Raw genomic sequence first — 23,741 nt, 5'->3', positions numbered from 1 at the left:
CCTTATTATATTTTTAATTTAAGACAAGTGGTATTGGTATCTTATTAGTATATGTTGCACCATAACACCTCATATGTTGCACCTCAACGTAATTTTTCACTGCATTGCATCACTGGCGAGCAAAAAAAAAAAAAAAATGCCCTCAGAACTGGCGATGCTGCCCTGAGGTTACCTTTAGAAAGAGAAACGAAGTAACGCACCGTACTATATAATATCAAGGGTTTTACATCCCACTATCGCGATGTGATTATGAGGGACGCCGCAGTGGAGCGCTCCGGAAATTTCAACCATCCGGTGTTCTTTAACGTGCACTGACATCGCACAGTACACGGGCCTCTAGCATTTCGCCTCCATCGAAATTCGACCGCCGCGCCCGGGATCGAACCCGCGACCATAGGATCATCAGCCGAGCGCCACGACCACTAGAATACCGCGGCGAACTGTAATGCACCGCCAGAGGCCCTTCAAGCAGCATTGCTTGCATATTGAAAAGCAAGGAATATGAAGCGTGATTTCGGTCGACGTGTTCAGACAAGCAGAGAACGAATTAGAATGTGGATCTTGGAGCAACTTTCTTTACAGGCAGAACATTAAACAAAAATAAAGGTTCTTAAGATGTGTTAGGGGTGACTCACTGCATGCATAGTTAACCCAGGCGCGTTGTGATAATGCCACCAAACGCGAACGTTTCACTGCATGCATGCAGCGAGAAATGCTTAAACCCGGTAGTGGCAGTGCGTACCCACGAATAGCGGAATGACATCAGCTACCGTGCAAGGATTACGATCTGCTCAGCAACTCGCATTAAACTCGACTTAACGAGGAGGACTGCCTATAGAGTCAGCAAAACGTTCCATCGCTAAACAGAAAAGAAAAAAAAGGAAAAAAGAAAAGCGTGGCGTCGGAACGGCCACTGAATACGTCAGACTGAGTGCGGAGCAAAAAGATAATCGCGATAAACGATAAAAATAGATAAATAAATGCGCAGTAAACGCAAGATAAGCCTAGCGGGGCAGCATCGAGGCGATTAAGGCCAATTTGCGCGATCGTGACCGGCATGCGTTTATAGTTGGACAGCCAGAACTTGCCACGCGCATTGCTGGCTCTTTACGGACCACCATCCGCAATCCCTTCCCATGGAAACACCAAATCCCCTCGCAATCGCTTCTTTACGGCTCGCAATTGCTCGTGAATGAGCAGGCAGCTTAACGAACGCGAGTGGTGAGCTAATGAACACCCAGACGCGGGGACAGGATTACTCCTTAGTCAGTGTAAGAAAATACTCCGCTCCCCGGAGTATTTTTTATAGCGTGTAAGGAGTAATCAGGTCCCTGGAGTATTCCTCCCACCGCGCTTCCAATCAGCCGCTATCGAACACCAATCATTGCTGATCATTACTCATTGATCATGATGATGATGATGATGCAAACTTTATTGGGGTCCAGAGAAGACGCAGGGGAGACCCCGCGCCACCCGGCTAGTCCCACGTAGGGCCGTTCGCCATTGCTGGCAAACACTCTCCGAGTCACCAACTTCGTTTCCTAAGGACAAATATTAATGCTAGCTTCAGCCAGCTGCGTAGGTAGGTTGTGTATCCTGCAGATATTTTCCATGTTGAATAACAATATTAATTGTTGCGGTTTTTCACCCCAAAACCACCGTATGGTTATGAGGCACGCCGTAATGGAGGGCGCCGGAAATTTCGACCACCTGGGGCTCTTTAACGAGCGCCTGGATCTAAGCACACGGACCTCTACAGCATTTTGCCGCCATAGAAATGCCGCCGCCGCGGGCGGCATTCGATCCCGCGACCTACGGGTCAGCAGTCGAGCAGCATAAGCACTGGACAGCCGCGGCGGGGTTACTTAAAAAGAGTGTTTAGATATATCGGTAATGCGATGTACCTAAATTCGTATAAAGAGTCTGAATAAAGATTCGAGGATGCGGGTTCAATTCCCAGATGCGAAATACAGAGAACGCACACGTGCACTTACATTTAGGTGCACGTAAAAGAACACCACGCAGCCAGAATTAATCTACATACAGGTCGTCATGCGACGGCGCACCACATAATCACGTCACGGTTTTGGCCAGTAAAACCACGGAATTCAAATACTGTTGCCAAATATAAAAACTGTGGCGCGTACGAGTACATGTTGACCGTGTTAATCTGTTTCATATTCATATCCTCTTTCCCGCGGCGTAGGTTAGCCAACCAGACGCTTTTCTGGTTAACAGCCCTACCCTTTCCCTTATATCACGTTCTCTCCTCTCCCTCTCCCTACCCCTTTGTTCAGAACTGCTTTTCTTCGAATGTAGAAGCGATAAAATAAAAGCCAAACAATTCGTACAGCGTTCGTAACTGTTAGCGGTACGTTAGTACAACGTGGAACACGGCCCTAATTATTCAACAAGGGACTGCTCGTTCATACTTACAGGCTATCTCGGTGTTGCATCCCGCATTACGATGCGTGTTGTAGTACGCGCCGCAGAAAATTAGCTCCGCGACAGCGCGTTGTTTTCAGCGAAGAGCAAAACCAAAACCAAAAATAAGAACCCGAGAACGGCGGTGTTTGTATTGAATGAACCTCGGAGGATGGTGAAAACAGAAATAAGGACCCCCCCCCCCACTGACGTGAATAGATAATTACCTGTACGAGTGCAAACAGAATAATGTATATTAACGAGCTACATCGGGAAGCCTCGTCATCGTGCGAGCGTTTGCAAACGCGATAGACGGAGGGCAGTAATGGCGCTGGTGGAGTGACTAAGGTTTTCTTTTTTAAACTATGCAGGAGGCCTCTTATATACGGATATCAAAGGAGGCTTTCCGGATATCAAAGGCGTCATTCGCAGCACCGTTACGTGGTCCCTGACCTGCAACGCATCGCCCTGTTAAGTCGTGTCCGTCCGAGTTAATTTATGCCAAACCTTCAAAGATCGCATACTTAACCACTTATAACCCCTTAACCTTGTTGGACGAGCTGTGTGTTGGACGAGCACAGCTCGTCCTTGCCAAGCAATGCCAAAACCGTTCTGGACGGCGTGGCACCACCACTTGAGACACTATCTCCCTATGAGCGTTCTGCACGAGACTCGCTCGTTTCCAAGCTAGTCCTTGTGTCAGATCAAAGATGGCAGCACTTGACTAGCAATTTCTTTTATCTGTCATTTCACAGTTTTTAAATGCGAATGCATTTCTTAGTCGGGCTATGTAAGGCATCGGGCTATGTAAGGCATCGGGCTATGTAAGGCATCCGGCGTTGTCCGCGCACCTCTCCGCTCTCACTCCCTCTCCCATAGCAACAGCTGCGGGCGCGCGTGCTTATCCTCGCCCCTAGCAACCGGAGCAGGTGGTGCGGGCGGAGTAGCTGAGAGTGAGTGGTGAGGAGGAGCGCGCTCTGGCGTGTGAGGGCGCTCGCATCATGGGAGCTCGGCGGAGCTCCCGCGTGTGTGGAGAGAGCGTAGGAGAGGGTAGGTGCAGTGCTTCGCCGCTCCTTCTCTCGCCGTTTGCTCTCTCTCCTCCCTGCGCCACCGGCCGCCTCAATGCAGTGCGTTTCAAACGCGTTTGAAACGCGTTTGTGCTGCCTTGGCACAGCCTGAAAACAGCGCGTTCTAAACGCGTTTGTGCTGCATTGAAGGCGGTGGCAACATCCCTGAGGTGATTACGAACGCAGGTAGGAAGCGTTCGTTGAAAGAGGCGCCCAAAAGGGAGACACTTGAGCGCGTCGATGTGTCCAGCTTTACGCCATTAAAATTACTACGCCGTGTACTCTCGGCGCAAGAAATGCATTCGCATCTCCTCACGATTCCCTTCGGGGAGGTGGGGGCATTTTTTTTCGCGACTTGTGTTTAGAAATCGGCGTCCAGTGAAGGCGGCGCGTGCGTTGCTCGTGCGTCGTCGCGGAAAAGATTTTGTCATCGTCCAGCTCTTCGGGCGGTAATTATTCAGACACCGAAGTTAAAGTATTTGGACCTATGCTGTCTCCTCGGCAACGCCAAATTTTATAATTTAATATTATGTTCCTCGAATACATTCACGTAATCGATAGACTGTTGAGTGGCTTACATGACAACCATTACGTTATCACATGCACATATCACATATTTAGTTTTTTTTTCTTTACAGAGGAGCTGTTAAGCTCTTCGTTAGGCCGTATGACGACACCGGAAAACTAACACCATAAAAAAATGGCACGCGCTGTCTTCGTCCTCTTCTTCATCCTCTGCTTCGTTCCCCGAACACGTGCGCAGATTTGTTCCGCGTGGGATTCAATAAGTCTGATGGGCGAGACAACGAGTGCAGAGAGAGAGAAAGATAAAAAGAAAGAGAAAGGAAGAAATTGAGAAAAAGAAAGTAAGAACAAGGAAGAGATAGTAGACGAAGGAACGAGTACAGACAGCGAGAAAAAAATAGATAGAAAAAAAAGAGAACGATAGAAATAAAGAGGAAAAAAAGGAAGAAAGAGAGAAAAAGATAGAAAGACAGAGAAAGAAATAGACACAGAGAGAAAGAGATATAAAAAAACAGAAACAAAAAAAGAGAAAAGGAGAGAGTAAGCATAGCCATGTATAGTACAGTACAAAAGGGGGTTGGAAAGGGGAGTTAGGGGCAGGAGGAGGGAAATGTGGAGGTTAGAGGGTAGAGAACAACATAGCCTTGTTTAGTATAGTATCGCAAGCGGTGGGAAAAGGAAGCGAGGAGGAGGAAAAGGAGGAGGGCATCGCCACCAGCTCCTCTGCTTCCTTAGTCTTCGCTCCACTAGTGCACAGCTGCCCAATTTTTCTCTTTCTTTTCTTTTGCTGCCCTCCTCCTCCTCCTAGGGCTTTTCTGTCCTCAATCCACTACCTTGTCAACGAAGGCTCCCTGGGAGCCGCCATAAGCCTCTCTGGGCTATTGTTAACATGCGTGACTCCCCACAAATGCACTGCCGGGGCGGTGACGTCAGCTTTTGCTCCCGTGCAACAGCCCAGAAAGGAGGGGAGCCTTCACTCCGTTAAAAAGGTGTATACACCTTTTTAACGGAGAGAAGAGGCTCCCTTCTCCTTTAAAAAGGTGTATACACCTATTTAACGGAGAGAAGGCTCCCATCCTTTCTGGGCTGTTGCACGGGAGTACAAAAGCTGACGTCACCGCCCCGGCAGTGCATTTTTGGGGAGTCACGCATGTTAACAACAGCCCAGAGAGGCTTATGGCGGCTCCCAGGGAGCCTTCGTTGACAGGGTTCATACAGAGTAGCATGTAGGCGCCGTTATATACTCCGACAGAATTCTCTGTATTTCAATAAATAGCTTTACTCTTTCGAACTTGCTTCCAAATTCGAGCAGGCTAAAAAAAGCGCACGAAAACGTGTGCAGACTAATGTTCCTGTGAAGTTTTTAAGCTGAAAAACAAAAACGCAGGTTAACATAGGTTCGTCGTCGGGTTTGAACTGTGCGGCACCTATGAAAACCACGCAGGGCGCAATTTACCCCGTACCACTGCGCCCGCAACAATCGTGTAGAGTTGTCACAGTATAGAGACAGCGTTGAGCCAGCGAGCGCAAAGGTGCTTCCACCTCCTCCTATAGATTGCATTGTGCACACCTGGCGTGAAGAAGATGCTGCATCTAATTTGCGGGAACACCGCGTTAGCTGCGTACGCGGCGCCATCTCGGGTCGTACACCTGCTCCGCGCAAAGGATGTGCGTGGTGAGATTTCATGAATATGTTAATGAGCGACCCGGTACGCGCTGCTGGCTTTTGAACGGGAAAACAGCGAGCAGCTATAGATTACGCGTCTTTTTTCCTTCTTCCCCCACGCTCTTCTTCATTGCAATAGCAATTATACGGACACTCTCGGCGGGTTTCGTGCCGTCGGCGTCACCGTATGTGTGTGTATACATATATATATATATATATATATATATATATATATATATATATATATATATATATATATATATATATATATATATATATATATATATATATGTAACTGGTATTTCTGGGCTCGCTTTCTTTCTTTCTTTGTTAGATATAACTTTTATTGAGAACCAACAGCCAATCAAGCCAAGGAAATTATAGGGGCGTTATTTGTGTTATTCGTGATGTAAGGGTGAAGAAATTAAAGTTTTAAACAAAGAAAACAAGCTCTTAAATTGCCCTTCTTTCGTTCTTCGTAGCGAGGGTCTCGTTCTGGCAGACTTCATGCCTTCAGCTAGTATGCGTCGATTATTGGTCAGCTGCCAGTTCCTATAAAGATCACGTGCTTCGTAACGCCAACAGGCAAAGAAACAGTGTTCCACAATCACCCTCGAGGCTACGAGCGGCGCTGAATGACACTCTCAGGTTTAAATACAGAGATGTACTTCATAAAGAAGTGGACGGTGGGACGACCGCCGCCGTAGCTCAAGTGGTAGAGCATCGGACGCGTTATCCGAAGGTAGCAGGTTCGGTCCCTGCCGGCGGCAAGTTGTCTATTCGTCCACTTTAATTTTTCCACCTTTACATCATAATTAATACAAATCACGCCCTCTACACTTTCCCTCGCCTGATTCTCCGTTACTTCTCATTATATATATATATATATATATATATATATATATATATATATATATATAAAGAAAAATTTTCCGCAGTGCACGACCAGACATTCGAACCTGTGGCCCCTCGCTCCGCAGCCCAACGCGTTAAACAACTCCGCTGCTCAGCATGCGTTCTCCAGCATATTATAACGCCGAGCTATTGCTAAGCACCATTTACTGCTGGCGGTACGCAGAGCTCTTACATGCTTCAGCATGGCATAGGCTTGCTCACTATCACCCTTGAGATGGCGCAAAGGGCGCGCTTTAAAGGTGGTCGCCCCGCTATTCTTTCGCCGGAGTCGGAATGCGCGCATCCGCCCTCTACTTTGACCCACATGGCGTGGTCGCCCGTGCTCGCGCGCTCATCTCTTGAAGGGTGGGGGGGGGAGGAGATTGTACGTGTTGCGCTTTCACCACAAAGTTTGCGTTGAAGCCATAGACCGTACGAGGGTCACTTCGCTCGCTTCAGCGGTCATGTTTGCGAAAGTAGTGAGCTCCTAGCAAGAAGAGCCTAATTAGGGGCTACTCGGTTGTGCATAGTCGACACTTGCAGCGCGCTGCTCAAACACAAGGAAAGACGCACGAAAATAACACAGATATACACAGGACGAGCGCAAACTAGCAACGGTCACGTTTGTAAGTTTGCGCTAGTCCGGTGTGTACCTGTGTATTCTTTTCGTGCGTCCTTCTTAATGTTTGAGCAGCGCGCTGCAAGAGTCGAGCTGCTAGCTTTTTTGCGTGTGACATTGCGATTCGTTGATACCGCATTCATTGCTTCGCCCTTGCAAGGAAACTGTCAACTTTTTTCAAATGCGAATCGTCCTCTGGGAAGTACATTGGGTTTCACACACAACTTTTTCGATTCACCTCAAGAAACACCATTTTCTCTCATTATTTGTTCGCGCTAAAAGGCGATAATTTTTGCGGTCTACTGTGTGAAATGAACCGACTAACACAGCAACGTGTTCCTTTGGTGTACGCACCATAGGAGCCTTTATCATAGTGACTGCTGCCAGATTGCAGATCTAGTATACTAGTGTAATAGTATAAGGCAGTCAAGTTCGGGTGAAGCCAGGAAGCATATTGTCACACCGCTTCTGTTTGTGACGATTGATAGTTGTCGCAGTTCAAAACGTATTAAACCAATTATTTTCCATCTTATTAGCTTATGTTCGTTATGTTTCTTTGCTGCTTCTTTGCCCCTGCCTATATAGCTGATATAGTACTAACAGTTCTTGCATTCCCCCTACATCATCCCACCATAAAACTTCAGTAAAGCTGCCACAATTTGTCAAATGTGTTTATTGCATGCATGCCACACCGGTGTCCCAACTGTGATACGCCACACATCAAGTAGAGCCGCTGAAGTAATACACGAAGGAGCCACAATTTCTTATTTGCCTTCCTGCAACCTCTTCAACACGATATCTTGAATTTCTTTCTGCCGGATCAAGATTTCCATCTTGAGCTTGTGCTCTTCGTCTCTTTTTTTCAATATGTCGTCGTGGTCTTCTTGGAGAAGCCTCATGCGTAGAGCATGTTCTTCTACGCAGCAGCGCGATGCGTAGCATCTGCTTCTTCTGCAGCGCTTTTCTGAGGCGAAGACAGTCTTCCCGTGAGTACAGCAGCTTCCGCAGGTGTGGTTCCACTCTCAGCAGGCACGTGATCTCCATCATTTGCAGCTGGCACCGACAACCCCAGTACGGCTGCACTTAATGCTGCGCTGTCTAAACCTACTGTAGTAGTGGCATTCTGGTCGGTGCGGTTGTCAAAGTCTGCCCAAGCGTCACGTACTTGGGAGTAGGTGGGGCTCTGTGGTTGGTCGTCGTCCTCTGCAAGAACATAATTGCACTGTCCAATGAAAGACAACGCGCCACGTCACTTAAGGGTATCCTAATCAACTCCGAGTTCAAAGACGAGAGAATTTTTTTTATATGGGGTTTAACGTCCCAAAAGCACTGATATGATTATGAGAGACGCCGTAGTGGAGGGCTTCCGGAAATTTCGACCACCTGGGGTTCTTTAACGTGCACCTAAATCTAAGTCCTTCATAAAACACGCGGACATTATCAGCACTAAGCGCTGAGCCTATCAGAATTTCGCGCTTTTCGGCTACACGTTGTCATCTCCGCTTGAGCAGTCGAAAACGCAGAAGACGAAGTGAAATCGGCTGATCGCGCACGATAGTCATGCGAGACGAGACAGAACGGGCGTACGACTGCATGGCAATGCAGGGTAGGAGACAATCCACAACCGATATCCCGCGTATATGGACCAATCGAGAGCCCATTTCCTGATGACGTATCGTGAACAGACTGCTGGCGTCACAAATCGCGCCGAAAAGACGGGAAACGCCAGGAGTGAATAACACGCGCGTTCTTTGTATCTGAGAGATTGTGTAGGGGCCCTTTAAGACATGGAAGGAGTGTTAGAATTCTCAACACGCTATCTGCTTCGAATAGACCATCACTGATAGAGACAAGCTTGTGCTCGCAACAAAGAGTGCATATTGTGGCTGCAGACAGCTGCGCTATATAGACAGCGCCGCTCCATTTCAACGAACACCGCACTTCTCTGATGTTGTACAAGTACTCGTCATGCATGCAGTTAAGGATACGTCACCTGCTCAATCAGCATTTGCATTAAATGTTTTCTTTACAAATTCAGCACACGGAAAGGAGCTGCTAGCCTCTAATGAGAACAATGGCTATAGCCACTGTTTTCATTAGAGCTCAGATTTTGACGTAGTATACTACGTCAAAAAATCTGGCTTCAAAAACATCTATATATATATTTTTTCTTATCTAGCCTTGAATATTAGTGTGAGTTTTTCATCACATATCCTTTTTATAAACATATTTGAAATGTAAATCAATTTTATTTCAAAAATAAGGTGCCGCCCGTTTCATGGCCGATCCCCCGCAGTGGGTTGCGCCAGGTTGCCAAAGTCCTACGAACCAACCAACCAACCATGCATTGGAGTGCATACAAGGATATGTGTACCTAGGACAACCACTAACGCAAGAAATTCACTGAAGAATAAGAATGGGCTGGAGAGCAATCGGCACGGACTCCCGAAAAGTGTCAGGAAATCTGCCGCTGTCAATAAAGCGCAAAGTATACAATCACTGCATACTGCCAGTTCTAACATATGGGTTTGAAACGCGGAGGATAACAAAGCAACTGGAGAAAAATTTGAGGACCACGCGGCGTACAATGGAACCTGAAATGATAGGAATGACATCAAGAGATCGGACGATGGCAGAATGGGTGAGAGGATAAACAGGGGTTGCAGACATCCTAGTTAACATCAAGCGGAAGCAATGGACCTGGGCTGGCCACGTAATGCGCGGAACAGACAAGAGGTGTATTTTAGGAGCAACATAATGATTACCAAGAGATGGGAAACGCAGTCGAGGATGGCAGAGAGTTAGATGCAGTAATGAAGTGAAGAAGTTCGCAGGGATAAGATGCAATGAGCTAGCACAGGATAGAATAAACTGGACATCATCGAGAGAGAGGCCTTCGTTCTTCAGTGGACTAAAACAAGAATTATGATGATAATGATGATAATATCGAAGCTTCTAAAGTCGTATTAAGGAGTGAATCATTTCAATACTCTCGTGCCAAGATGCGCTGCGTTGTCGTTGGGCTTTGACTTGACGATGCAAGAAAAGAGGACAGTTTGTGAAACGTGATGGCTCTCTTTGTCTCTACTTGTGCTGCCCCGTTTCTCAATCGTGTATGCGCTGTTAAGGGACACTGAAGAAAAAAACGATTTATCTCGTATCGGCAAATTATTCTTTCACTAGTACCAAAAACACGACGCTTGCTGCAATAAGACGCTTCGTAATCTGTAAAACGCGCGAAAAGAGAATGCAGGTGAGACGCCACCTTCAAGTTCCCACACCAGTTGCCGTGACGTCATAGATTTTGACGGCGTCTACTAGGGCCTACGGAGCTCCTAAAAGGTAAAAATGAAGCACATTGCCTTCTAAGCGAGCCAGAGACTCAACATACCAAGTTTTAGGGAATTTCGTTGAGCCAATATGGTCAAATGCTTCTGTTCTTTTTAATAAACGTTTTTCAATTCAATACAATGAGAAAAAACACCTGGAAACCCGTGACGTCACCATCGGGGACTTCGTCGGGAAATTTAAAAGTGGAGCTTTTGACATTTTCTCATATGCTTTAAACCAATGTTGGTGAAATTAATTACACTAGAATTTTAGGGTATAATAATAATAATATCTGGGGTATAACGTCCCAAACCCACGATATGATTATGAGAGACGCCATAGTGGAGGGCTTCGGAAATTTCGACCACCTGGGGTTCTTTAACGTGCACTTAAATCTAAGTACACGGGCCTCAAACATTTTCGCCTCCATCGAAAATGCAGCCGCCGCGGCCGGGATTCGATCCCGCGACCTTCGGGTCAGCAGTTGAGCGCCATAACCACTAGACCACCGTGGCGGGGCAATTTTAGGGTATAACTAATCATCCTAAGTTAAATTTTTATTTCACTTTAGAGTCCCTTTAATACCTTCGTGATGGCAGACAACCTTCGAATTGAGAGCTTTCTTGAGCCGCACTCGACACTCGCTCACGTCATGTCCGGTCGTCAAGTCAAGTTCGCATTTACAGATTTGGCGGCTATACGGGCTCTCACCTTGGACGATAACTTGCGAGTCGTGTTCGATGACGCCGAGCGAGGAGCTGGCCACGCAGGTGTAATTGGCCGACTCGCGAACGTTTTCCAGCACCAGGACGCTGCGGCTCACGACGTCTTCGCCGTCGGCAGTCAGGTCGACGCCACCTTTGCGCCAGCGCATGTATGGCATGGGCGATCCCACGGCCACGCACGTCAGGTTCAGCGCGGCGCCCGGAGACACTTCGTAAGTCGACTCCGGCGGAATCGCAAAGTATGGCGCCACCCGCCGCACCGCTGTGAAGCAAAAGCCAATGTGAACTTGTTGTAACATTTCATGTAACGGTATTAATAGGCGTGCGCAGTGTTCCCTGTTAGGGAGGGGGGGGGGCATGTTTCACAAAAGCGCCCCTTCTTGATCGAGTCCGAAAGAAAACTAGCTTCGTAATGGATGCAAAAATGAAAATGAAGCGATGACGTGCTTGCCACAAAGGCCTACCATTGGTTCCCGGCTTTCCGGGGTAGAGGCCGGAAGTAAATAGTTCTTTGAAGGCAACATCCGGGGTCCTTTATCGCCATTATCGTCAACAAAACATGCGCAGCCATAACCCTGCGCATTAAAAATTGACCCTGAAAGGTCAGACTGAATAATGGTATGGGACAGAATTGGCGCATTTTCGACCTTTAGATGATTGGGGGGCGCCACTGGTGCATCTGCTCCATTACAATGTGTTCGCTCATTTACGCCTTTCTGCATGCGCACTCCTCCCTGAAACTCGCTACTGCGATGAATAAATCAAACTACGCGTTTCAGAAGTACCGTGGTTGTATCTGCACACAGCATCCGCCGTCCTTGCTGGAACGCGATGGCGAAAATGCCCGAGTTTTTTCGAGAAATCGTTATCGTTTTATCCTTTCAAGCAAAAGAACTCTGCTTACCACGCACTAAGAGGTTTGCGAAGGGCGAGATGGCAGTGCCCACGCTGTTTTCCGCCACGCATTCGTAGCGTCCCTGATCTTCCTCCTGGGCGTCGGAAATATGCAGTGAACCTGCGCAGCGGGTTATTGCGAATGAGAACATGATAACAGGAAGCCAATCACTGTAGGCTAGAGATTGCACTTCCTCTTCCTTGCACTGACAAAAAAATTATGCAGTTGCACTCAACGTGAAAACTGTACGAAGTGCGGATCAGTAATTCGCCTTGCTCTTCGGCGACGCTGGCGTTCCAAACGTGCAGCCTGCTCGGGCGTCCATGGCGGGAAAGGAAAGCATTTGCAACGTGATGGCACCCTCTCCCCTCCTCCTCACTCTCACTTCACTTTCTCACCCTCTTGCTATAATCGCTATACACGGCTATGCCATGCTTTACCCTCCTCCTCTTCTTCACCCTGGAAACAGGCAGACAGACTTCGATGCTGTGAGACCCCAAATTATATAGTTTGTCAAAAGCCATTTAGACAGACGCTAACAAGAACGGGCGCAACCACCTCCTGCATGCCGCGTCGTCGTCTCCGGGTCGCATCCCTGTAACACGTACTAGCGCGCTACACCCTCACCCTAATTCCACACCCCTTACTATACTATACTAAAGATGCCTGTACTATAAATGGTTTTGCCTACGACATGAGATGACAGGAGATGACAGCAGATGACCTGAGACGCGAAGACATGAGACGACAGCCCGGGCCCTTAAGACGCTCCGCACTTAATAGTATGCAATAAAGCGCCACCTTTCATGGAAACAAAGAAAGAAAACACCGCGAAACAAGAAGTAGATCACGAATGCAGAGTAGCATACGTTATACAAGCGTCAAGTTCAATCTCCACCTCTTTCCAGCCAGATTTGTCATGTTAAAGCCCTTTTTCAGTTGTCTACGAGTGCCGACACAACTGATCGAATCAAACACTTGGTTCGAAGATCACGATAATTGACAACGCACAAACATACCCGAGCACCGAAAACATCGAAATTAGTTTCGGAATACGTGCCTGTTCCGATAAACAGAGTTTATTTCACATATTTCTGAACTGTTAGCTGTATTTCTGGAGGATCGTGAGCGCGCGGCGGTTACTCGCCAGCGCGCGCTGAGCTGCGCATCGACGGCCGTGACGTCAATTGTCCCCCACCGCGGATGCAGGGTGCACGCTTTCCTGACCTGCTACTTCTCTTTCTCCGCGTCTCCTTTGCATCCCGCTCTCCCCTTTCCAAAAGGCGCGAAGACGTGCCTCATCCGGAGCATTGTTCGCTGCTGGTGCCGTTCGTAGTGGTTCGAGAAAACGCAGTGCGAGCGGAGACGCGGCTGGCGGCTGGCATGGTTGGCACGCCTGTTTCCGGGGGCGTTAAACGTCACCTCCTCTAGTTCACGGTGCGACGGTTAGAAGCGGCAGTTTATGAAAAACACATTAAATTTATTATTTCCCTCTATCTTTTACCTGGAAGCAAGCTTGGCTTAACCAATATCGGCACCCATATGTGCCGTCCTACATATAGGACGCTTCTTTGATGCACTCTAACATCGCTAATTCTTTAGCTGATGACGAGCGCCACCCACAGCACATCAAGCAGGCCTCATTCTCAATGTGTGCAAGCCTAGACATTGCCTGCGTTTCATGCTGCCACGTGCCGACCGCTTTCTCCGGGCAAACACGTGCTTTGTATGAGAGAAGTCATGGAGAGGAAGAAGTGCAATGTCGGTGTGCACGTGACACGTTTCAAGGCTTACGACACCTGCACATAGCACCCCTAATGCCCAGTGTCCTATATGTATAGGACGGCTTGAAGAACAGTGTTGCGTTTAGCCGGCAGTAAATAAAGAACTTGTGCTTTCTTTTGAAGGTAGAAGTACACTTTTTGTGAAAAAAAAAATATTTGTTTTGTCATTTTTTCTGAGTTTGGGCATATATGGGTTAAAGTGGGATGAAAATCTCCGCAGCGGGTGTTTTCTTCGGTATCCCTTTAAAGGGACAGTAAAATGAAACAGTGAAATAATAAACTGTAGTCCCAGAACACTAATATCGTTGATTTACCCACCATAGGTTTATTACTAGAAGGAAAATTTTAGGACAAAGTCTCATTTTTAAATTTCGCCCCGAAATCAACTCACTTGACGTCATGAATTTCGGTCTATTTTTCGTATTTTGGCGACACTGGTTCAACGAAATTTCGTGAAACTTGGCATGGCCTCCTCATGGGACAATATACTTCATTTTTACCGATTAGGAGCTACGTCGGACCTAGTAGACGCCGTCAAAATCTATGACGTCATGGCGCTTGGTGCGTGAACTTCAAAGTGGCGTCGCCACCCTCACTTTCTCCTTGTGTGTTCTCTCGCTTACCACGCCTCTTATCGCGGCAAGCGTGGCGATCTTGAAAATCCGGAAACAGAAATTTACTAATATAAGAAACATCTTTTTCCGTTTAGTGTCCATTTAAAGGGACACTAAAGAGAAACATTGAATCGGTTTAGATCGATAAATTGTGTTCTGAGAACTCTAATGTCGTTAATTTCGCCATCAGAGGTTTATTACAGAGGAGAAAATCAAGTTCGAAGTTTCATTTTTAAATTTTGCGCCGAAATCTCCCCGCGTGACGTCACGGATTTCAAAGTGTATTTATTCGTATTTTGGCGCCATTGGCTCAACAAAATTACCCCAAACTTGGTATGTTAAATCTACGGCCCCCTCGGAGGACAATGTACTTCATTTTTATCGATTGGGAACTACGTAGTCCCTAATCGGTAAAAGTAGGCACCGTCAAAACTATGACGTCACGGCGAATGGTGCGGAAACTTCTTGGTGGCCTCGCCACCCACATATTGTTTTCGCCCGTTTTCTCGCTTACCAAGCGTCTTCTCGTAGCAAGCGCGGTGTTTTTGGCGTCGTGAAAGAATACTTTACTAATAGGAGCAAATCGTTTTTCTCTTTAGTGTCCCTTTAAGGTAGCTGATTACGAGGTTCGCGCAACAACGGTGCGGCCCGTTGGACCTTTCACAGAACAGCGTCCACTTGCCTGCAGCTGCGAGGGAGTATCGAGGACTGGACATGTCGACGGGGATGCCATTCCGGAGCCAGGAGAACCTGGGTTCGGGGTCTCCCTCAGCTTTGCAGGGAAGCAGCGCGCTGCGGTTGCGCTCCACGCCTTGATGGTTGGGCAGCAGCTTGAAGTGCGGGAAGCCCCGTGGAATCTGGTACTCTGTTAAGGCGAAGAAAAAGGAAATAAAAATTATATACGAATCAACGAATCACAGCGAAAGAAGAAACAGGCATGGCTATTTTATAACGGAACGTGTAAACAGTCCGAAAACAAATTAGCAAAACAATATCTGTTGGCATTAGCTGCTCTGGATATCATACCCAAGCCACACGGGCACAAGGAATGACATCCAGTAGTTAAGGCATTAAGTTCACGAATGACATTTTTTTTTTCGGCCGAACTGCCACACGTCTAAATTTAATGGAATTTTACCTGATGACGTCGATAACAGCGACTTTTGAAGTTAGCAGTTTCAGGGTGGTAATAAAATATAAACCCGCATTTTAACAACTCTAACCTGCGTTCAGGAATAGTGAAATGTAGAAGCGTATTATGGTGCCACGAACTCGAGTTTACAATAACAAAGTGCTGAGGTAGTTGGTAAGTATTCATTCTGTATGTGTCCGTGCAAACACGGACACAAAAAAGAGGTCAGGGCACCACAAACGCCGACTAACAACTGAAGAGACTCAGAACGGCGGAAAAGAAATAAGCCACGGACACTTATCTGCGCATGCCCATGCAACAGGCGAACCTATCAATCCGGCACGCATGGGAGTCTACGTGAAAGATAACTGTTAAGGCATTTGATTTCATCTTTATGCAAGTTAATCGACGGTTGGCTCACGCATGCGCTACCGCTATTCTCGATATGCCATGACTCCAATAATCGGGCGCGTTTTTTTATTCCTATGCCGGTACAAAACTGCGCATTCGTCGAATTTTGGCGTGCACTTACACTCTCGACAATGTAAAGATAGATTATCTCTTATGTTCCAATAATCTCTGTAAATCTAAGTCTCTGCCCCTTCCGGCAAAATGACCTTATTTTACACGCTGACCCTCGAGCATCGCCACGGGCGCCGCGCGGCTACTGCACCTGCTGCCATGACGACGCACCCCGTGCGCCGCTTTCTTGAATTCCGCCCATCCGCAAGGGCCGTACCTGAAGGGGCGCTTGGCGCTGGCGTCTGAATTAAGGCATCCAATGGCAGCCATGCGAAGTAACAACCCCCTGGTTGCACGGTTTGTCCCGAGCGTATGCGTTACGCGGCGGCAGAGTCGACACTGCTATCTTACTCCGTGGTCAGGACTCAAGAGTAACACATACTTTTTTTTTTTCTAAGAGTGAATAAAAAATACCTACTAACTTCATTGGTCTTTACCTTCAACTACAGTAAGCTTGAACTCAGCCCTGGCTGGGTCACCGACACCATTTTTAGCAAGGCACTCGTAGGTGGCGTCTTCCTTAACGCTGCGGACGGAGTAGAGGCGAAGCACGGAGCCTCCCGTGATCTCGGTCACCGTGTGGCGCCGGGAAATGATGCGCTTGCCGTTCCTGCGCCATTCAATCTGCGGAGGCGGGTTTCCGATGGCCGTGCAGACGAACACTGCCACCTGACCGGTCACCACCGTCTGGTCCCGAGGAAAGACGACAATTCTTGGTGGGTCTGAAAAAAAAGTTATGAATGGAAGGCTTATTTGCAAAACCAAAAGTGCCATCGACTACTGGGTGCACCTCTGGTGTTGACCAGACAAATGTAGCACTTTCATCTAGTCGAAACAACGTGCGCAGAGGCAGGGGCTTAGCCAAGATTTTAGTTTGGTAATAATGAATTACCGTACGTGCTTCACGTGTCAGAACCACTATATGATTACGAGAGACGCAGTAGTGGAGGGCTCTGGAAATGTGTTTGTGTGTGTGCAAACTAAAATTTTTCAGGGGGAAAGGGGGACGCTTCCAGCATCAAAGCGGCTGTAGACATAGAGTTTCCTACAATACTTACTATAGGGAACTCTGGCGCTAGTGTCTATGGGAGCTTCAACGCATGGCGCTTCAGCCAGCATGGGAATGATGGGTAGTGCACGGATTTGTCTAAAGTTCGTTCTTTCGGCTCCGTTTGGCTACGCGTCGCCTGCATTCGCTTTGTAGCGTGACGACGTTCAGCAAAAGTCAGCAGTTCCACTTGCTCACCAATTCAAATCTGGTCACGAAGTTCACAACGATCCATTCTTTCATCCGAAATAAAACCAAAACACAGCAATAAACAAAGCCACAAGTGCTTTCGAAGCCAGCAAGTACGAAGACTAGGCAAATCCGTGTACTACCCGTCATTCCCATGGTGGCTGAACGATCGCAGCGCCAGAGTCCCCTCTAGTTTATTTTAGGAAACTCTATGGCTGTAGAGAACGCTTTTTAGGTTTCATATATTGTGTTTAGCTGCTTGTTGTTTCATTGTTTTTGTAATGCGAACTGATGCATGTTTTTTTTTTTCCGCTGTGGCCGTGGCTTACTGGTGCCGTAGTCAGGCTTGCGCTTGGCCCTAGTTCTTAAGGCGAAAGCTTTAGAGGCCTCATCAAACGCGAAATGTGACCGTAGGAGGGAACACAGCGACTTAGTGTAGAAGCTTGGGCGTGTTGGTGAAACATTAGAGGAAACACATCGCAAAAGAAGACGGGTACAAGAAAGGCGACGCACACACAGCGCTGCATGTGCGTCAACACGGGCCGATGCTAAAAATCACGTGTTCACAGATGACGTCATAGATTGCTGAAATTTGTGACAGCATTGTGAAGTCATAACATGACGTCATTGCTTGGCCAAACGGCCGATCATGGAGGTGGCAGCCCACGTTTGGCCAAGGCAACGTGGGAAACACCACGTGAGCTGTAGAAAGCCTCATGGGAAGGGAGATGGCGGGTGGTGTAGTCAATACATTTGCATGAAGAGAAAAAATAACACGAAGAAGGTGGTTTTTGCCTTTAAGACGTCTCGGACGAATGCATAAGGGAGCATTCGACTTCTTTTTAGGTCAATGAGCTCGCTTAGTGCACTAAAACAAGCACACGACGACCTCACGCAAAAGACGATGGCGAAATTGAATAACTGGAGGAAGGCTGCCTCACGAAAACGACGCTGACTACAATCTACGGCATCCGTAAAAACTCTCACGCGGATTCCTCACGAACGGAAACAGCTGCGAAACAACTTCCACAAATTTCGCTTCTCAAAGAAAGACACTGCAATGGGCAGGCAGCAAGAACCTTGAGTAGCGCTTGATCTTGCGGCTAAGAAGTATTTGCTGTGTTTTTAAGGCTAAAGCTTTAGATGCCTCATCAAACGCGAACATTGACCGTCGGCGGCATCAACACGAGTGGCGCAAGAAATCATCACGTGATGATATCACCGCATGACGTCATCATGAAGGCACAGACCGTGAAAATTTGTGACGTCACATGTTGACGCCATCGCATGACATTGTCGCGTGGTCAACGGTGCCCCGATCACGGAGGCCTTGCAAAACCAGGCGAGGTGCGGCACGCGTGCAAAACCTCCAATCCCGGAGACAATGCAAAACCTCGTTAGGCGCAGACAGCTTTCGGAGGGGGGAGGGGGAGAATCAATGCATCGACTATAAGAAGAAACAGACCAAGATGATGGCTTTCGCCTTCGAGTCGTCTCAGCCGAATGCATGAGAGACCCTGTGAGTCTTTTTTTTTTTCTTCGCATATAGAGTAGTGTAAACGAAAGTTATCCTATTGACCTTTGGGAATCACTTTAAAAGTATATGAAGCACCGAAAGCAAGACTTTGCTTTCATCGGCGATGTAATCGCCATATCCGCAACTAAGATTCCCGTTCGTGGGCACCCACTTTAACCCCTTGAAAAATGAAATTTCTTGTCGGAATGTTTTTTTTTTTTCTTAGCACTTAATTGTGGAACCACGTGAAGCAATATTTCGCAAACTGCATCTCTTTTTCTTGCCTCCATCTTTGTTAGGTTGTGAAAAGGTCAAGGGACCCCTTGCGTGGGTTGGGCAACGCGAATAAACAAGTGCGGCACGCAGATAAGTCGGCGGTGCCGATAGTGTCAGCAAAATATGACACGCCCGCGCCGCACGATAAGCGGTCGAAATTTAAAACAATGTTGCGGCCTCCCTCTCCTTAAAGCAAGCCGAGCTTGGAGACAGGCACTCTTCCAGACAGCAAGCACTCCTCGCGACGTTGATGACCAAGGCCAGTCTCATTTCCAAACCAGCTATCTTGGCCCCAGGCATGGCCGAGATAATTGCACCGCGCAGTACCTACGACGTCGATCGCGCCCGACGTAACGCTTAACCCAATTCCACTCTTTAACCTTTGTGACACGCATTGTGACCGAATGTCTATAAATGCGTCAATCTGACAGACTGTGATGTCAATTTAATAATAATAATTGTTCGTGTCTAACGTCCCAAAACCACTATATAATTACGAGGGGCGCCGTAGTGGAAGGGCTCCGGAAATTTTGACCACCTGGGGTTCTTTAACATTCTCTTAAGGTAGGTCACCAGTTTCGAGAAAAAATTTTACAGTTGCAGTCCAAAAGTTATAATTATGACTTTCGCTTGTAGGGCTGATGTAAATTTAAACTTTAGAATGATGAAACAGCTAAAAATGTAAAAAAAGAACAAAATTTATAAAAATCAAATGTGCCAAAATATGCATGTTGCGCCAACAGTCATAACTACAAAATCGTTGGTGCGATTGACGTAGTGAGGACACTATCCTGTGCATCTAACCTCCACGATCAACCCATCTCTAAGCTAAGGCGCGTTACTGTAAAAAGACTGATGAGGATTATATCTGACAGCTTTGATTCACACAAAATTGGCCATAGTACAAAAAGTTACTGCTCGTTTTCAATACTTCTGCTTCAATGCACAGCTCAACCTATAAAAAATAGTACGCAAAATTGTATGTGAAAATGTTTATCAGAAGAAAAGTTATCACTGTTTGCGTAAGTGTAGGATGCAAAAAATGATGTTCTGAGAAAAATGTCTTTAAAGATTTGAATTGAATGTCCATACAATAAATAAGCATTCAATATGTCTGATATTCTCTAGGTTCATAGCTGGGGACCTGTTCTGAAGCGGCGAATTCTCCTTTTGAGCGAGCTGATGCACATATATTTTTTCTAGCTCGTTTTGAGTGTCCAGCTGACTCTCATCTACGTGCGTCACAGCAGCTCCACGCTTGCTATATTAATTCAATAACTTGCGTTGATGCTTCTTTTTCGTCCTATACTTTGCCATATTTCTTGAAGTACTATAACTTATTCCATGAAAGGCCGGAACTAAGTTCAAGAGCTCGAAGTGGTGTACGAAAGAGCACTGACAGCCGAGCGAAAACGCGCGCAACTTAAACAACTCTGGAGTGCCGAAGCCGTGTAGTGGAAATTTTCAAATAAATCGTAACATCATGCCCCACAAGCTTCAGAATGTACTTAGACAACTTAGCATTACGTAATATGTATAAAGAAAAAGATTTATGACGACATGGCAGGTGTTGTGGAATCAGAAACCTTCAGCTTCGGTTTCGAATGCGTCTAAGAGGGGTTGGAAAAATGGTCATAACTTTCCAACGGCTCAAGATAACTACATGATACTTTTTGCTAAATATTTTTGAATAGACAAAGAGCTTAAAAATGTCGAATCCAAAAAAACAAAATCATTTGAAAGAAAAATGCGTTTTTAAAGGTGGTGACCTATACCTTAAATGTAAGTACACGGGCCACAAGCATTTTCTCCTCTATCGAATCCCGGCCGCGGCGGCCCCATTTTCGATGGAGGCGAAAATGCTTTAGGCCTGTGTACTTAGGTGTAAGAGCATTCTGTGGCCACCGGCTAAAACTCTAAGTGGTCATAAAAGTCATTTAGCTGTAAAGCCATTTGTACAGAATGTGACCGCGATGATACAATCGAGCCGTCCTCGGCGGCACGTGTCAACCGCGCGCAGGTCACTAGCGGCGCATTGCGAAAGCGCTCGCGAGATTCACGGGCGCAGCATTATTAGGGCTCCGCAACAAAGCGACGCGCAATCGTTTATGTGCGTGTGCGCGCGCTGGAACAATCATGAGGGACAATCAGAGCGCGACGATGGCTCAAACGTAGAAGAGTTCTCAATTTTTTCTTTTGCTTTCTCGCGTGCGGTGTTGCTTCCAAAAACAGCAGCCGCGGCGATGAGGGATGTCCCCAAGCGCCGAGACGGACCCACGTCTCGAAGGAAATCGAAACCGCAAACAATACAGCGCACCGTTAATTCGTAACGGCCATTTGAGGTTGAACTGACCTTCGGCGGAGAGGGCCGCGGACGCAACTTGCAGGGAGACGAGCGCTCGGAGGAGGTGCCGGAGCATAGCGGACCTTTCGTCCGAATAGGCATCCACATCAACAGTCCACCACTCTACTATAGTATATAACGGGCGACGACGACTTTCTGTGCCAGCACAGCCAAAGCGATACGTGGACTGAACTTCTGCACACGTGTTACTACGCCAAGTATTCCGTCAGCAGGCGGTTTCGGGTTTTCATGCGCATCCAACAGGACTTTCTTAGGCACTCTTTAAAAAAAAAGGAAAAATGAGCGAGTGTCTTTTTGTCCCGCTACAGTAATCGTCGTCTATTTTGCGCGCCTTTCGTCGCATTATCGCCACACACCCGACACTTCCAGGTCACGTACGGCATGCGCCCTATCAGCGTGACGTAGCATTCTTGATGGAAAAGTGGCGAGCACCGAGTTTTCAAGAAAGGAAATCCAATCCAGGCCAGACGAAGATTATTGTCTGGGAGCAAAAAGACACTCTTTTCGCACGCTTTTTTAGCGTGTACGTACGTATGTTTTCGTATGAACCCCCTGGGGTAGCGATATTTGTAAAATGGTGTTATGAGAAGTTAGTTCTCTTTAACTTTAATAAAAAATGACCGCAGGTATTGATAAATTTATTATTGCAGCACTGAAAGAGCAAGCACCTGGAACCATTGCTGAGCTCTTCCGCAGCGCAAATTACTTCAACGTAACACTAATCAGCCTAGTAACGCTAATCAGTTCAAGTGAGCTTGCAAACGTGCACCATGCAGCAATGTCTACATCCATTTTCTGAAGAAAAACGGAGCATAAGAAAAACGTAGACAACAAAGAGAGGGAAGACGCACACAAGAGGGAAGCCCAACTCGACTTTTTGTTACGTTCACATTATTTGAAATTCGACGAAGTATTCCGTATTGCGAAGGAACGCAGCAAGCAGATCTATTTAAACAAGCGGTTCTATTTTGAAAAAGAAAAAAAAATAGACGAAGCTTGCACTAAGCCGCTCAAGGCTTTAAAAAGCGAAACTGGACCATTCTGAAGACTAATCCTGTTGCTTCTAGGTTGTTTCTAGGCCTTAGCTAGGCGATGCAGGAAGCTTATAGTTTGCTTCTAGGTCGTTGCTAGGCTTTAGCTAGGTGATGCTAGGTTGTTTCTACGTTGATTTTCAGTGCAGAGAGGTTTGACTTAAACCACTGACGGTCACAGACACGATACGGTTGTCAAAACACCAGAGACAAACTCGCGCTGAATCTAAGCGTTCACACCTCTCATAGATATGCGGGCACGACGTTGTTTGCGTAGGCCTTCCATCGCTTCGGGGTCTTCTCGCAACCACCGTCGCTTTTCCCGTTCCCTAGTATTTTTTCGTTGTACGTACTCGGGGTCTTCGGCTCGCCGCCGTCGCTTCACAGCCATTTGTTGGGCTAACTGTTGCATCCTTCATTTTAAGTGGACCAGCGGTGAATAGTGGGATTTACCCAGTTTATGTGGCACATACCCGTTTATGGTGATGATACTTTTCCGGATCGACTCACAAGGAACGATTTGCTAAACAGCTCAGCTGTTAAAAGAAAAGGATGACGGAGAAGGAAGTGCGCAATTAGACTTCCTACGTATAGCCAACAATGCATTTCCTAATTTCGTTGCATACAGAATCGGCAGTGTCGTTTCTGAACTTTTTAAGATGGAAAAAGTCCAGCCAGCGCCACTCAGTGAAAGCCGTCGAAACAGCGAATCCGATGCGCCCCCTTCCTCAGGGTAGCAACCTTTTGTTTGTGCTCCCGTAACCGTATCAATGGTCGGTTACGGGAGCACAAACAAAACGTTGCTCGATACAGAGATGGGCACCTGTCCACACATTGCAAGGACTGTGGTTGTTCACCTGTTTATTCTAAATGTATCATAATCAGCTGCCACAAAGATAAGTGCACTCGAGAAATCATCGAAGCAAAGACCATAATCATATAAGGGGAAATGTGTCAGCACACCATCGGTAGTGTTGTCAGCAAAAGAAATGATGTTCCTGAATTCGTCAGTGCGCTGAAATTGTTACGTGGCCATAAAAGCGATATATGTATGCCGGGCAGATTTTCAATAAAAGAACAGTTGCCAGAGCGCTTCCGTCTGTGTGTCCGTGTGTCTTC

At 47.0% G+C, this 23,741-nt stretch overlaps 2 protein-coding genes across 2 annotated transcripts; both read right to left on the bottom strand.

The window, feature by feature from the left end:
- Positions 1-7,848: 7,848 nt before the first annotated feature.
- On the bottom strand, positions 7,849-12,313 carry LOC119404880 (receptor-type tyrosine-protein phosphatase F-like). Its single transcript, XM_037671570.1, has 3 exons — positions 12,155-12,313; positions 11,237-11,512; positions 7,849-8,398 (listed from the first exon to the last, which is right to left on the bottom strand). Exons 1-3 carry the CDS (start codon positions 12,294-12,296, stop codon positions 8,112-8,114), a joined length of 705 nt encoding a protein of 234 aa, XP_037527498.1. The 5' UTR covers positions 12,297-12,313; the 3' UTR covers positions 7,849-8,111.
- A 286-nt stretch (positions 12,314-12,599) lies between these two features.
- LOC119405414 (tyrosine-protein phosphatase Lar-like) lies at positions 12,600-21,780 on the bottom strand. The gene is made up of 4 exons (XM_037672253.1): positions 21,580-21,780; positions 16,635-16,919; positions 15,226-15,408; positions 12,600-12,604 (listed from the first exon to the last, which is right to left on the bottom strand). The coding sequence occupies exons 1-4, from the start codon at positions 21,644-21,646 to the stop codon at positions 12,600-12,602; spliced, it is 540 nt and encodes a 179-aa protein (XP_037528181.1). The 5' UTR covers positions 21,647-21,780.
- Between the last annotated feature and the right edge of the window lie 1,961 nt (positions 21,781-23,741).

This window comes from Rhipicephalus sanguineus, chromosome 9 (genome assembly GCF_013339695.2).
Source record: "Rhipicephalus sanguineus isolate Rsan-2018 chromosome 9, BIME_Rsan_1.4, whole genome shotgun sequence".
Lineage (NCBI taxonomy): Eukaryota > Metazoa > Arthropoda > Arachnida > Ixodida > Ixodidae > Rhipicephalus > Rhipicephalus sanguineus.
This window is presented reverse-complemented; position numbering and strand designations above follow the sequence as displayed.

What these genes read in the sequence shown, in the direction of transcription:
- LOC119404880 (XM_037671570.1), bottom strand. Translation starts at nt 12,296, where the DNA reads ATGTTCTCATTCGCAATAACCCGCTGCGCAGGTTCACTGCATATTTCC. An exon ending in CGCAAACCTCTTAGTGCGTG is followed by an intron (nt 11,513 to 12,154) that starts GTAAGCAGAGTT and finishes TTTGCTTCACAG; the next exon opens with CGGTGCGGCGGGTGGCGCCA. An exon ending in CTCGCAAGTTATCGTCCAAG is followed by an intron (nt 8,399 to 11,236) that starts GTGAGAGCCCGT and finishes ATGTTCTTGCAG; the next exon opens with AGGACGACGACCAACCACAG.
- LOC119405414 (XM_037672253.1), bottom strand. Translation starts at nt 21,646, where the DNA reads ATGCTCCGGCACCTCCTCCGAGCGCTCGTCTCCCTGCAAGTTGCGTCC. An exon ending in CGCGGCCCTCTCCGCCGAAG is followed by an intron (nt 16,920 to 21,579) that starts GTCAGTTCAACC and finishes CTTTTTTTTCAG; the next exon opens with ACCCACCAAGAATTGTCGTC. An exon ending in CAAGCTTACTGTAGTTGAAG is followed by an intron (nt 15,409 to 16,634) that starts GTAAAGACCAAT and finishes TCGCCTTAACAG; the next exon opens with AGTACCAGATTCCACGGGGC.